This window comes from Meles meles, chromosome 11 (genome assembly GCF_922984935.1).
Source record: "Meles meles chromosome 11, mMelMel3.1 paternal haplotype, whole genome shotgun sequence".
NCBI classification, from domain to species: Eukaryota; Metazoa; Chordata; class Mammalia; order Carnivora; family Mustelidae; genus Meles; species Meles meles.
In genome coordinates, this window is record NC_060076.1 from 22,731,591 (window position 1) to 22,747,755 (window position 16,165).

General features: G+C 40.0%; 1 protein-coding gene across 1 annotated transcript in view; it reads left to right on the plus strand.

Moving 5' to 3' along the window:
• SVEP1 (sushi, von Willebrand factor type A, EGF and pentraxin domain containing 1) overlaps positions 1-2,148 on the plus strand; it is a 184,789-nt gene extending 182,641 nt beyond the window's left edge. Inside the window, exon 48 of the mRNA XM_046022808.1 lies at positions 1,576-2,148. Coding sequence (XP_045878764.1) covers positions 1,576-1,597 — 22 coding nt within the window. The 3' untranslated portion in view covers positions 1,598-2,148. The remainder of the gene's footprint in view (positions 1-1,575) is intronic.
• The last annotated feature ends 14,017 nt before the right edge of the window (positions 2,149-16,165 follow it).

Here is a 16,165-nt window from a genome sequence, read left to right on the forward strand (position 1 = left end):
GAAATGACTCAAAAGGAAACAGGAAATGTAACATCCTTATAATTTTAGACTTTCTATTTCAACTCCTTCATCTTATAGATAAGAAAAGGATACCCGGAGTTGTTTGTGTGATTCCCTAATATCAAAATACTCCCATAAGAGCTCTTTCTCAACTAAGGGAAGAATAATTATTAGCTTTTGTGAAAATATATTAGTAAAGAAAAAAATCTAGATATTCTTATGCAAACGTTTAATAAAGGAATCTGAATGTATATATTCAGCAATCAGCAAAATAAACTACAGGGCATATCCCACATTCAAGGAAAGGTTATCTACAACCCAGATGATTGGGCCAGCTCCTGCCTCCTTGTGCTGTGATGGATTATTCTAGGAGAAACTACTAGTTAGGACTCTCTTACCACAACTCTAACTAGCTTCATTAAAGAAAGGAATATGTTGTCACAATAGGAGGACCTTCATAGAACCCAAAGACATGAGGCGGCTAAGCATTAGTAGACCAGACTGAGGTCTGGAAAGCCACGTACAGCCTCTCTACCTCTGGTCTCCCCTCCTCTCTCCAGTGCCCACTCCATCCTCTGCAGTGTGGTTTTCTCTGTTGTTCAGTTCAAGTAGAAGGACAGAACTGCTTACAGCTTCCACATTTTTCATGTCATGCCACAACAGCCACAGAAATGTATGCTGACCCCGTTTAAAAATCCAGGAGAAGAACTGACTACTCAGATCCATTCAAGGGCCCACCATGGATCAGTGAACCATAGTCCCAAGTTGAGTTATGTTGTACTAACGGGAAGAGTCATTTTGTCAAAATCTTCACTTTACAAGATCTTGGGTAAAGAGGAGAGGAGGCTGACAATTCCCAAAATAAAGAAACATGTAGTAGGATTCCCGAAATGGGAAGAGGAGAAAGCTTTTCTGAGAAATCAAAGCAGTAAATGTTTCCAAACACTTTTGTTTTAAATTCCTTCTCTCTCGCAAGATTGAGTGCCTTGGAGATTGTCTCCCTCGTACTTTCTCCAGGCACACACACACACAAATGCTCAGTAAAGCTTGTTCACAGATGGAGCCATTTCCAGGCATCAGTGATAGCAGGCCGAGAAACGCCCTGTGGTAACCATTAAGTTCCTCAACCTATAACCTTCTCTGCTGATGACTAAGACGGACCTTCTATTATTCCCAGTTAATTCTGTCCTTAAGAAAGGGAGTGTATTTCCCCTGATCTCTATGGGCATCGTCAGGAAATCGATCCTAAATAAATGGCATAAGTAAAAACCCTAAAGTGTCAATGCTGTAAGGGACCTTCAGGTTCACAAAGACCAAACTCATCGTTTTACAGATAAGAGGATAAGCAGATAGGAGACTGGCAGCAGAGCCAGGATCAAAACTGAGGTTCTGCTGATTCCCAGATCTTTTCCTAAGGTTGGCCCGTGTTCTCTCAAAGGATGACCCCATCCATACAAACGATGTCACGGAGGATGCCCGGCGCATCTGAGACTTTCAGTCCCGTTTTCATCGGCCCCTAAGCTTTTACCTCTTCGCTTCAGTTCTTCTGTTGAATCTCTTTGTTTTTTGTTCCAGGAAAAGGAGGCCTGGGTTTTAACCACTGCACAACCAACCAGCTCTCCTAAAAGCAGGATCATCTCTTCCTGGTAGTCCTGGGCATCCTGGAACTTATGCAAAGAAATTCCAACACGGTGCTGGGTCTTGTTTTGTTTTGTAAACTTGTTATTTGGGGTTTACCTTTGTATTTTGTGTTCTATTTTGTTATTCTTTGTGACATACTTTCTTACATGTTTCCATTTTTAAATATGCTCGTATTTTCGATATAAAGGTATATTAAATAGATGCTGCTCCACTCACAAAATGTACATACTCTGCTGTCTGCTGGGGAAGTTCCTGCTACACGTTTTTCTTCGGTTACTTAAAATGATTTTTCAATTAAAATCTATTTTGCTATTAAATAATGTTTTGTTGGATAGTGCCATTTTGTGAGATGTCCCAGAAATGATGAAGAGGATAACGATCTTTCATCCATGCTGGCCCAATACAGGATCACGTGCAGTGTGTCGAGAAATCACAGTACAGAACACCCCTCGTTCTAGTGCCATCTTCTTCACAGTATGCAGAATGAAAAAGATTTTCTTTTATTGAATCAGCAGGTAGCTGTTGGACCTTACCACCTGCCACACAGAATGCTGAAGCCAGAGCTGAGGAATAGCCTCGTTAATTCCTTCCCCCCGTTTGGAAAGCTATAGACAATCAGCTTAGTGGATGGAGGGGGAAAGAATGGTCATGGCTCACAAAGCAAAGTGGTTCCCTTCCTTCTCACAGCTGGAATAAGAAATGCAAGACCTGGAAGATGAACAGAAAGCCCACTCCTGGGTCATAATCCCACAGGTCACTGCTTTGGGAGACAGGAAAAAGCAGGACAGAGAAGGGGGAGGGAAGAGGCAAATGGGTGAAGTTCCCCCAAACTGTGTTCCTGGTCTCACTTGCAAAAAGGAATTGATGCTGTGCAAAGCAGGGCTCAGCTGCCCCTCAATCCCCATTCACTCCATCACGGTACTTCTTCCAGGATAAAGACTTCCCCAGACTTCTGGAAAATAAAGCCAAACACTAGATTTTGTTTAAAACAAGAGAATCACAATCAGCTCACCTTCGTCCTGGGAGAAATGCTCCCAAATCCGCCATGGGGTACATTGTAACACTATGAAGAAATGCAGAAACAATGAAGAAGATCTCGATTGTCCTAGTGGCTCTCTTCCCTGCCCTGCACTCTTCAGCTGTTGACTTCTTCTTTCTCCTGACATTCCCGTCTTGACCAATTTTACCAGCTTATCAGTATACCTTTTATTTAGCTTATTGATGTCCCGTCAACTTCCAAACTATGTTGATCTTCATCATTTAAAATCCTAAAGCTATAAAATAAAAGCCAAGTAATAGAAAGATGGTACCAGAAAATAGAAGCTAGGGAAAGCTACTGCATTTGAAAACAAAACCCAGCTCTGAAAGTGTACCTGCTAAGTGGTATTTGTATTCGGTTACTTTGAGTAGGTGAAAAGATCTTTATTTCATAGTAAGTTAAATTATTTGTGTTATGTAGGCAGTACAGTAAAGTAAAGCATCATGCAAATGAGGTTTGCAAATGATATTTCATATTGAGAAATATGAGTCACAGAGTAGAAACTCAAAAGTAGCTGAAGAATGTTATTTTTTAAATCTTCAGTACTGCATATATTCACAGTGAATTCTTAAATTTCTAAAAAAGAAGTAAGGATGTTTTCCAGCATACTAAAGCATAATCTGTTTCAAACCCACAATAACCAGTTTTATAGTGAAGTATTAAATGTTTCCCTTTAAAATCAGAAATGAGGCAAAAAGCTATCCCCATTGATCTTGAACATTATTCTGAGTTCCAGCCAAAGCAGTAATATATAAATTTATCAAATAAATGAAAGGTATAAGGATAAGAAAATTAAGAGTCACAATTTTTATTTTGGCAGAAGGAATGGTGATATAACTTATAAAATGAAAAGCCAAAGGTATGAAAATTCATTAAAAACACCAAGTCCCATAAACTAGTTACTTAAATGTCATTTAAAAATAGAAAATACAGTTAAATAAAAAAAGGGGGGTGCCTGGGTGGCTCAGTGGGTTAAAGCCTCTGCCTTCAGCTCAGGTCATTATCCCAGGGTCCTGGGATCAAGCCCTGCATCGGGCTCTCTGCTCCACATGGAGCCTGCTTCCTCCTCACTCTCTGCCTGCCTCTCTGCCTAGTTGTGATTTCTCTCTGTCAAGTAAATAAAATATTTAAAAAAAATAGAAAATACAGTAAAAAAAATCCTATTCACAATATTAGTATATACATACATATATCTTTATGTATGTATGTGTATATATTATATACATAAGAAATGTAAGTGACCTCAAGGAAAAATACTATAAAATCAAACCTATAAACATTTATAAATGCTTGAATAATGCGAAGCATGCCATCTCTTCAGTGAGAGAATAAAATGTCTTAAAGATGTCGATTTTTCCCAAATAAAATTATAGGCAGAATTTAATTCCAATGATACCTGCCATACTGGATTTTTTTTGAAGGGTGACCAAATTATTTATTTTAATGTTTATTGGGGAAAAAAGTGGAAAATTAAAATATTTTAAAGACAAATAATGAAAAGGCCTACTTTACTAAAAATCAAAACAATAAAAAGCTGTACTAGGGCCCTTGGGTGACTCAGTGGGTTAAGCCTCTGCCTTCGGCTCAGGTCATGATCTCAGGGTCTTGGGATCGAGCCCCACATCTGGCTCTCTGCTCAGAGGGGGGCCTGATTTCCCCTCTCTCTCTGCCGGCCTCTCTGCCTACTTGTGATCTCTGTCAAAAAAATAAAATGTTAAAAAAAAAAGCTGCACTAATTAAAATAGTGCAAGATCAAGAATCACAAAAGCATCAGTGTGATAGTCTGTACACATAAATTCAACTATTCTACTTAAAAACTTTTAAGTGACCACTGGCATTTTTGTTAAGAAGTATTAGAAAGTGGGAGAGAGGAGTGTTGAGTGACTGGCATTAGACAATTGATAAAAATGTGAAAATCTTAATTTCTATTCTCACCACATAACAAAAGTAAATTCACTATGGATTTGGGAGTGAAATACCAATATTAACACCATAAAAATGGCTTTTATAACTAATTTTTCATAACAATTTCAGGATTTTAAAAAACTAAACCTACAAGTCACAGAAAATTCATGGTAGGCATGATGGGTAGATTTGATAGCATGAATAAATGGAAAGTTCTGGTGTCATTTTAGAAATTGTCGCCAAAATGTAAAGACCCATTCTTATGGCAGACCAAGGAATAGTGACTTTATTATAATGTCTTATTATATAAATTGAAAAAGATACGTGGAACTCAAGAGCACAGACAACTCACCAAAGAAATGCAGTAAATTCATTGCATGTGAGAAAATGTTGAACCTTACCAATGCAGCATGCAGATTCAACAATAGTGAGAAACCATTTGTTTATCAGATTAGCAGTGATTTTTTAAAGACTTTTCTTATTTATTTGTCAGAGAGAGAGTGCGCACAGGCAGACAGAGTAGCAGGCAGACGCAGAGGAAGAAGCAGGCTCCCTGCCAAACAAGGAGCCAGATGTGGGACTCAATTCCAGAACGCTGGGATCATGACCTGAGTCGAAGGCAGTGGCTTAACCCACTGAGTCACCCAGGCATCCCAGCAGTGATTTATTTTTAACATTAATAGACAATGTGGGCAAATGTAGGATGACATAGGGAGTTTTATACGTTGTCAGTGAGAATGGAAATCTGTATAATAATTTCAGAAAGCACTTTGACAATATGTATCCTTAGGCATAATAAAGTTCATCATAGCATCATTATTAATTGGTAAAAAAGTGGACATGGATGAAAAGCCCAATGATAAGGAACTCTAAACTCTGCTACCTTAAGCACATTTTGAATCATGTATTACACAGCCTGCGAAGATAACACAGTGACCTGGGGGAGGGGGGAATGCATGGGGTGTAAGGTTAAATTAGGGAAAAGGCAGGATATAAAAATTTCTATACTCATATGGCTAAATCTACAAAAATAATGCATAATGAAGATGAGAAGGAAAAATACCAAGGTCACAGAATTATCAGTATCAGAACCTTAAAACTCGGATATGTCTGGCCCCAAATATCTGTGCTTTTTTCATTGTATTCAAACACTACTTCTTAACTTCAGAATATTTATATGGCAAACATAATTAGCAGCAATAGATAAAATAGATAAAAGCAAATTCAACAACACATGAATGGAATATGGTTTTTGCACAAGAATGAAAACATTGTCCAACCATAGCACAGTGATTCCTACCCTCTATCATAGGAAAGTCAAGTACTAAAACCCATATGATCATTTCAGTAGATGTAGCAAAAGCTTTCAGCAAAGTTTAGTATCCATTCTCGATAAAATCTCTTAAACTCATACCACAAAGATACTTCTCTCCTAGAGTAAGGCTTTTCCTTTTCAAACTAATACTCATCATGCTTAGTAGAAGCTAACTAGCAAATGAACTGAAGTCAGTGGGTCAGGGTGTGTCAGGTCCAAATAAATCTTAAGTTCCTGTGGCTTCTCAAAAAAGACAAAGGGTGTAGCAAAACCAAACATGATCAGGAAGAGACAAAAAACGAAGACTGACATTACTCTTGGGAACCTTAAAACCCTTATGCTCAGTAAAAGAAGCCAGATGCAAAAGGCCGTATAGCGTTGGATTCCATTTATATGAAATGCCCAGAACAGGCAAATTATACAAACAGAAGATGAGCAAGGAGCGAATGGGGAGTAAGTGCTGATGGGAACAGGATTGTTTTGAGGGTGAAAATATGTTCTGTACTTTGATACATTTGTACATTGTACAAATGTACATTGCCCAACTTTGTGAATATACTAAAAACCACTGAATTACACACTTTAGAAATAATTTGAAAATAAAATTTTAAGGAACCCAAAAAGGAACAAATATATTTGACTACAAATGTAAAACTTCTCTCACAAGTCAAAAATTACCATTAGTTGAATTTTGAAACCAAGGGAAAACATACACAACAAAATAATAATATTCTAAAATATTATGATTTAATAGACAGCCATTGGGGCTGGGATGTGTACAAGCAATTCACTAAAGAAGAAATACAGATAGAAAAGGAGCAGCCCTACTAATTATAAAAGAAATGGAAATTAAAATGATGTACATTTTTGCTTACCAAATTGGCAAAGATTTTAGTGGTGGTGGTGGTGGTGTTTGTTTTAGTGACAATAAGCAGTTGGCTATTAAATACAATCATTTCCTTGAACTTCTCTAGTTGTACACTAGTACAACCTTTCTCCAAAACAATCAGCAACATGTATTAACAGCTTTAAAAATATGCATACATATTTCTCAGTAATTCCTAGTCTGAGAAGCAATCCTATTTAAAAAAATCTGACTTGGGCACAGATTTTTTGACTTGGATTTTTTCACAAAACTCTGACTTGGGGCCCAGGCGGTTAAGTGTCTGACTCTTGATTTCAGTTCCTGTCATGATCTTAGGGTCTTGGGATCAGGCTCCGCACTCAGCAGGGAGTCTGCTTGAGGATCCTCTCCCTCTCCTTCTGTCCCTCCCCCTGCTCATGCGCATGTCTCTCTCTCATATTTACAAAGAGTTTTAATAACATGAAAAATCATTATGACATAATGTTCCTTGGAAAATAGTATATGAAATGTGCTTATGGGGGCACCTGACTAGTTCAGTCGATGGAGCATGCCACTTTGATCTCAGGGTTGCGAGTTCAAGCCTAACGTTGGGTGTGGAGATTATTTAAAAGTAAAAACTCTCTAAAAACAACAAAAGAAGTGCTTATAGTGTGTTCTCCATTGCCTAGAATATGCATATACAGTATGCATAGAAAGAGGTTTCCCAAACTTTATTAGTAATGATTTTTCCCAAGACATGGAACATTGAGAAACTTTCACCCCTTATCCAAATGTCCCTTTATTTCTGACTTTTTTTTTCTGAAACATGCAGAGAATTTTTATTTATTATGTATGTTATTACTTACATTTATTTAAAAAACAGCATCACAGATAGAAGTGCAGGCCAGGTGTTAGTCGGGTTCCAGGAGCAAGAGCAATGAAATATATTACCCGGCATGATGGCGACAGTTTCTGACTCATTTTCAAAGAAAAATATATTACTTTTATATTCATAAACGTACTTTCATATTCACCAAAACTAATCTTAAATTCATAAAAATGAATGGAAGTAAAAGCCCCACACCGATGCGTAGGTCATCTCTCTGTCTACCCTAATTAATGTGGTGTACGCATTTGCATCAGTAAATTGAAAAATCGTGCCTCCCTATAGTTTTGCTTAAACACTTTCTCAGGATTCTTTGGAGAAAAATTCAGATCAGGGTCATCATTAGGTTAATATAAAGATGGAAACTGCTACCAAAGGCAACATCCATAAATTTGGAGCTGTGTTTCTACACAGGAGAAAAATATTTGCTGGTGCTCAAATTAAAGGATTTAACAAGTTAATTATTCACACTGGCGGTGTATTTTTACAGTATGTCCTTGTGTTTCGTGCCCCAGGTGAATGCATGAGTCTGGCACAAGATTGCAAATTTACCAGCCAGATTACATCAGAATTACTTTCTTATGCTTCCTTAACAACCAACATAGCGACAGCAATACTTTTTTTTGTTAAGGGCTTATATGTAATTACTCATGATTTCCTCCTAACTCAGACCTTAAGGCAGGGACAGCAACTTCAGACTTCCATGTCTTTTTTCCCTAATGATCTTACAAAGCAGGCATTCCAGGTAACCTGGGCCCAAAATGTAGACTTGGATGGCACCTGGATGAAATGGAACTGTTCTGAAAGGAATGGGAAGCTGCCAACGTGTTGTGAGGGCCGTGTATCTGCATGTGCCTAGCTGCAGCCACCAGCGGGCAAAGCCACTTAAAGTACATGCTCTTCCCAGGGAGCGTGGCTGGGCTGTTGGGTTTTGTAAAGGAAGCCACACTACTTTAAGGAGAGCCACACAGAGCTCGGCTGTTGGGGTGTCTGTAGGAGTTCCAGTACCGACTACTGTCCTGTCCCAGGGAGGGGAGGGATGCTGATCACACCCACCCCTCATAGAATTCTGGTGTGTTCTCTCCACCCTCATGAGTCCCGACCTGTCTAATTACACACCTGATCCTCACCCTTCTGAATCACTGAGATCCCGCCTTTCATTATGTCCCCGGGGTCTTTTACCTCGCAGTCAGAGTGCTTCTCGAGTAGTTGATGCCTCTGCAAGTTCAAGTGCCTCCGATCGGCAAAGGCAATAAAGAGTGTGAACTGACAAACTAGAAAAACCTGAAAGAATGGATTAAGGTGAAGACCACAAAAAAGAAGCAAAAACGAGGTGCATGCATTTCTCAATTATACCACATTCTTCAGAACTATTGTTGGGACTCTATGAAGTATATAATCAAGGGGAAAATATTTCCAGATTCTTTTCTGCACACCTTATAGTTGGCATGCTGCTTTGTCATTTACAATGTACTTTCTTCTAGGTTGTGTCAAAATGTTGTGAGAGTTGGAAGTTAAGTGAATGCCTTGTATCAACCAACGGGTGAATAAATATTCGAGTCTCTCCCTCTGCTTAGCGCTTCCCCACCCCTTCTTGACAATTCTGCAAAACCCCTTCTTGATCCTAGCAAAACTGAGGCACAAAGAAGCAATGCCTACAAGATCTAGAAGTGACTAGTCAACACCTGAAGGCCAAGGCTAGGGTCCGGAGTACTCAGCCACAGCCCTTTCTAGACAACAAACTTTAGCGAGAATATGGCTGGCATCTTCAACCCCAAATAAGCTTTATAACTCTGGTAGTTTATTATGACAACCTGTGTTTCTGGTGTTTGCAAAAGAAAATGTTCCTAATCACAAAGCAGCCTTGGTTTTTGTGAGAGTCCCACCAAATAACTCTAGGCTATGTTTAAAGGGCAGCCCAAAATGTTCCATAAGTCATAATTGCCACATTGAGAAGACTTCATGATGAATGGCTTTCAGTTCTCTGAATGCCCGCGTTGTCATCTGGAGGCCTTTGCACAAGTCATTCCCTTTACCTGTGTCACTGTTCTCTACTCCCAGTTCTGACCTAATCCCACCAGGGTAATCACTGTCTCCCACATTCTTCTTTCTATCATTTGTTCTTGGGTTCTCAGATGCTGTTGACTTTGCCCTCCATCCCAATGTCAACTTCACAGGACACAGGGAAAGTGAGTTCGGCCCTTTCTCATTTCAATATTCTCTCTAGTCAACAATGCCAATGAGTAGAACAGATAAGCAAATGTGGCAATCCAACACACACACACACACACACACACACACCCCACAAACCTTTTTATTCCTGTTAAAACCAACCATGATGTTGGTCTTCAGCCACTGCCTGGCTTGCTACATTCAAACTTTGGGTAAATTCAAAAATACAGAAATGGAACCTTAGTGTCTCAAGAATATGCTTGTGCTTTAATGGGATTTTTGTAGCAACTTCCTCAGCAGTTCTCACCTTGGCACGTGATCTATGAAAACTGGTCACTCTATTTTTATTTCCTAACAACCTACATGACTCCTCAGAAAGGTTGAGTCTTTGCAAATATGCCAGGATAGAACTGAGAGGGAAAACTGTCTACCTCTGTTCTATGCAAAAAAAAAGTGGAAGTTCTTCTATTAAAAGCATGTTTATTAATCAGAAAAAATTAGATACACACTGAATATCAGATGAATATTTGGAATTATTGTTGATTTCATTGGTTGGGTTCATGGTATTTTCATTCTTTTCTTAAGGCTTGGTATATTAGATAGTCATACTGAAGTATTTACATTATTTATAATGAAATTATATGGATGTTTGGATAGGCTTTTAAATGCTCCAGGGGAAAAAAAAAGTGGGGGTCAGCCAGAACAGAAGAATGTTGCTAACAGCTGAAGCTGAGCGAAGGATACTCAGGGATCATTACACTGTCCTCTCTCTCTACCTATAGGTGTGGTTGAAATTTTCCACGACCAAACAATGTGTTTCCATCACATTTATTGGCTGTTAGCTGATGAACCTTGTGTTAGATATCCCTGAGACTTGGGGAAAAGGTATCGCTGCTCAATCCACAAACAGGCAAATGCGCCTTGTCTAGGAAACCCATTGTGTGAGGTTATAGAACAGTAAAAGGAGTCCCTTCTTAAAAAGCAAATGTAGCTGGTTCATTCTCAAGGTCACTTTTCATATTATGTAAGGTTAAGTAAGAACTTAATAGCTTCATCCTCTGGGCTCCCTAGCACTTTGTATACGCGTATAATATTAAGGCAATTTTCTCATTATATTGTGACTAATTTATGTGTCTGAATCTCCATAATGGCAAGAATTATTTCTTTGTACAGTGATAACAGTCATGAGAAGTGGAGGCTCTGAATTCAACAACTTACATTCAAATCCTGGCCCCTTCCCCTTAGGAGCCATATCATCTGGACAAGGTCCTAGTCCAAAAACCTCTCTTTCCTCGTCTGCATAATGGAAGCAATAATAGGACCTACTCTAATTGCTCTCGTTGTGAGGATGACTAAGTCTCACAAGTAGGTATTCACACAATTCACTGAATCTGTCCATTTTTCTCAGTTGATTACATTTCCTTGTGAGTCCCATTACTACACTAACGATCCATGGGATTGTAACCCAGGCTCTTTTTATTTCCTGACCCCACATTCTGTCTAGGCAACTGGGCTAGACTGGAGGAAATATTACAATACCAAAAACCAAGCTCTTTAGCAGACAACATTAGCCCCACAGCCATGCTGCCTATTTTCTAGACAGGTGAATGAAACATCCCATGGATCTTATGGATTTGATGCTTTGATGGTCCCAAACCTCTTCTTCTAAGGAAGGAACAACACTGAGATAAATGCACAGTCATGCACTAGAACTGGAATTGAAGAGCAGTCTAATCCATGGCCCGCTCTTGTGGCTTGCTATCAAGTTGCCGAGATAATCAGTTTTCCTGTATCCTACCACCCAGTGACCTTACTACCAACAGAGCACAAGTGACTCTCCTCTACTTGGTTCCCCTGGCTTGGCATTCAGCATTCTGACCCAGATATTAGAATATGGCCTTAAGGATTAATAAAGTCTTAGCCAGAGTTAACTGACCACATCCCCAGATATAACAATGTCCAGTTAGACTTTAACATAAACCACAATATTCAGCAGAGTTAGGATGTTTGACATGTTTCCTTCATCTGAAATACACCATCTCTAAGATGGAAATGCATCTTACAATGGCGTGGCATGATATAATTGGCAGTTTAATGGTTTATCTTACCATCATGGTATCCTAGATCTCATAAGAAGCAATCAAATGACATCTTTGGTGCCCAACCCTATATTAATATAATATTTGAGACATGGAAACTTATAGCCTTAGGTGAATTGCTGGGCCAAGGTGCTGAAGGTGCTTTCTGGGTCTGTAGAAAGCCTTTTGAGTCGCTGTGTCCTTTAAACTCTGCTATTGCTAATAGAAAATAAACATCAAGATAAAGGAAGAACATATGAGTTCTTTGAACCCCTGAACTTTAATTTGAAAAAGATTCTTTCCTAAACATCATTGTTTTCTATAGTATGTCTCATTATGGAATGCCTCTTCAGATCCTGACCCTCCCCTCAATTCTACTGGCCTCCCTAGTAAGTGAGTAAAGACAATGGGAAAAAAGGTTGGCTAAATCCAGCCTCTTCCCTCCCAAGATGCCTCATAACAGAATCATTCCCCTTCACACATGTAAACTACCTTCTCCACCCATCATCAGCCTTGTCATCGAGTTCCCTGGTGAGTCACATAAACACACGCTGGAGGAACTTTCTTTTGGAAGTCATATCTGGCTACACCCCTGAACCCTGACTTGGTCTCCCATTTTCCCATTGCTTATGTGATCACATTTCTCTTTTCTCCTGGTATGCTGACCTTCAGTTTCATATTCCCGTCTTCCAGGACATATGCCTTTTTCCAAATCAGCTTCTGCAGGAGCAATCACAACTGGTCAGTCCCCTTGATGGCACAGCTTGCTGCAACATTGTCAAAACACTGTCAAAACCAGAAGGGGAAAGGGCCTTGGAAAAGTTAAGGTCCTCAGGGGCCAGGGACTTTCCTGATTTTCTGATTTTAAAAATAAGACTCAGGGGAGAGGGACTTCCCCAGAGTGACACCATTAGGAATACCATGAGGAACACAACCTTGGCCACTACCACTAGCCTCCAGGGAGTGTATACCTCTTCCCTCAGTTTAGATTGTCTCCAACGGCAATCTCCAGAAGAGCAGGTGAATTGCAACACTGGGCAGCTGTCATTTTCTTTGTCGTCTTTCTGGATTATAATAAAAGGCTACGAGAACATCCTGGATATCACTGTTCTACCCCAGAGAGTGGTTTATAGGTGAAGCAATGTGGTTGGGAAGTGGGGCTTGGAGGCACACCTGCAAATGACTTTATTTAAGACCAAGAAAGAATGAAATTGTCCACATCAAAGAGTGGAGGACGTACAGAAAGGGTCAAAGCATGACCCAAGCTATATCCTTGGCATCCTCACTCAACTGGGTGATAGGTTCTTCAACTTTGACCCTTTAAATGCCTTCTCTATTTGGGGATCTTCCTGGCTGGATTCATTCCTCATCTATTGTTTACAGTAAAATTATAAGACATTGACATTAACTTGGGGATTTATTCTCTTCCCCGTGCTATTGAACATCTTGGCTATGCTCCCTCTTGAGCAAAAGCACACACACGGATCCAAAAATTTAACTCAAATAAAGGTGATAAAATCAAAACTTAACAGACTCAGTGGTGAGAGGTAGGGTTCCTCTTAATCTAGCTATCGGGTCCTTTGCTTTCTGTAAAAGTGTGAGGCCTCTGTGCTCAGATCTTCATGTTGACCTCTCTTAGATGTTTCCCAACACAGTGCAGAGAGGTCCAATCTAAACCTTCCCTTCCCTCTACTTCCCACTCTCCTTTAACATTTTTTTTCCTCCAGAAGTCCCACCTCCCTCCAGAAGTCCCAAGATGCTTCAGATGTGATTTTTCAGTCTCCAGCTTAGCTGTTTTCTCTTCCATCTCTTAAAACTGCTGCAAACAGCAGAAGGGGAGGGTTTTCATCCCCAAGTAGAAAGGGAGGACTTGTGGACTACAGGCACAATTTCCTTTGCATTTTCTTTCTCTTTGGATTGCTCCTAACTACCTCAAGTGTAAACTCCCTGCCAGTAGCGCTGACTCAGAAAAGTGATAAATCTAGTCCAGCCAGCATAAAAGAAGGAATTTAATGTGTGGCTTTAAGCACTGATGCCTCCTCTGAAGGTCCACTGGGTCCACCTTCTCTATTTTTGGAAGCACATGAAATCTGGACTTGACAGTGGCACATGTATATTGTGTTTCCTACTAAGCATCTATTACTGTTGTAGAACCTCGGGTTCACCCCTCCTGACTGTGTTCTCAGCTGTTTCTGGAGGGCCTGAGCCTGTCTTACAGTTTTCCCAAATATGTAATATCTACCATTCTTTTTTCTTTGGCTCTGGTTCCTTAAAAGGAGGCATCTCTGCAGTGTACATTATGAAGGTCTTTCCGGAACTTTCCACCATTTCCCTTCCCACCACAAGGTATTCATGCCCCTAAAGTTGACCTGAGTCCATTTCAATGACTTGTGATACTCTACAAAAGAGGAAAAGTCTCTTTTCCCCCCATACCCTTTGCAACAACAATGTAGTATAGTGATTGCAAGTTATACTGCTCACATTCCCAACATCCAATGAAGACTGTGAACACTAGTTTTTTTGAGACAGAGTGCCCCAGAGTGGGCCAGAGGACGCTCCTCTGAGATTCTGCTCCCTAAATATGTCTCTCTATTTTCAGTTACTCCTAACCAGCTTCCATGCCTTCCCGAATTCGCCAATTAAGTAAATCCTTGTGTTTTATCTTAAAACCTTGAATTCATGTGGTTTTACATTTTTGAAGGTGGTATTATAATCTCCTAAATGTGTCTGCATTGGTTTTGCTCATATTTTGTCTTTATCTCTTGGGGAGGAGGTTGGAGGGAGAAAGGAAGGAAGGCGATTAGGAAAGGGATGGGGGAAAGGAGAGTAAAATGTTTCCATCAAGCACCAAACTGTTTTCCAGTTCCAGTACTGGCTGATTCACTACCAACTCCAGGACCAAGTGAAGGCTCTTACAAGGTGTTTTTGTCCCAGAATTGTTCATTTAGGCCAGGTGGGAACTGCAGACTGTGTGCCTTTCTACATCATGCCGCATATACAGAATATTGTAGTAGAGTTCTCAAATTAGATCCTGACATGGGTCCCAATGAATGTCATTGAAAAGAATGACAGTGAGAAAGGTCTAGGGAGTTATAAATGATTGAGCTACTTACCTAATCATCAACAGCTTCTAGAAAAATTGACACTGAAATCTACCACTTCTTTGTTCCTAAACATACACACACCATATTGCGTGTATAGAAGCATGGTTTGAGATTTTTTAAAAGATGGGGAGGGGAGGGAGAAAGGAAGTGAAGGAGGGAAGAAAAGAGAAAGAGAAGGTGGTCTATTTAAAGAGCTATATACTCTGAATCCTCTACTTAAGTTGTTTTGCTTCTGTAATGAAATTATGTTATTAGAATCCAAAAGAGAGATTTTGCCCAAGCAGACTAAGGAGACACTCCATTTCAGTAAATTTAAGACTTGGGTTCTATTTAAATAGAACCTCTTCACTAGGTCATTCAGCTCTAGGCCTCAGGAGAGGTGCTCAGTGACTGTTGGCTAGTGTCAGATAGTAATGCCATGGATTTGTGGAGCACTTAAAAGCCTTCAAAGCCAACTTCGGTATATAATCTCATTTGAGCCCCAAAACGACTCAGTGGGACAGGGAGGCCAGGTCATCTTAGCCCCATTTTATAGATTAGCAGTTCTCAGACTATTTAGGTTTGGGGCCATCAGAGGTCATGGTACTCTTGGAGGGACAGTGTGAACTACTGTCATTTTAAATTACATAGCAAGTAATTGTAGATTTGGGGGCAGGCAATATCCAGCGATGGGTCAGGCAGAAACCATGTGGGCTTTGGGAGAGGAGGTGATTAGAGCCAGGACTTGGTTTAGGTGAGGGTAGAAGCAGAGTAGAGTGCCCAAGGCAAAAGCAGACTTTTTTCTATGGAGGAGATTTGAAGGCTTTTTAGAGCCCAAATTCAAGGAGCAAGTTAGCAGGCTAAACTAGACAAAGCAAGAGGATCAGAGTAACAGACATACTAATGCAGAGAAAGGGGTCAGAAGCCCAGATATTTGGGTTATGAATAGGTTTGGAGTCCCTGGGTTCCTGCTGATTTCATGATGGCCAAGTAGGATACTGAAATTAGCCAAAAATTTGGAACCAAAATGTTGAAGTCAGGTCAGGTTGGTCATCTTTTACCCTGATGAGATGGGCTGGACCCATCCTTGGGGATTCTTCTCTAAGACCTAGATGTGGGATAAGTGAAGTTTGACCCTTGTCATCCTTCTATATAAACTGATGATAGATGATGTAGGAAAAGATGTTAGGGTGCAAAGCCGA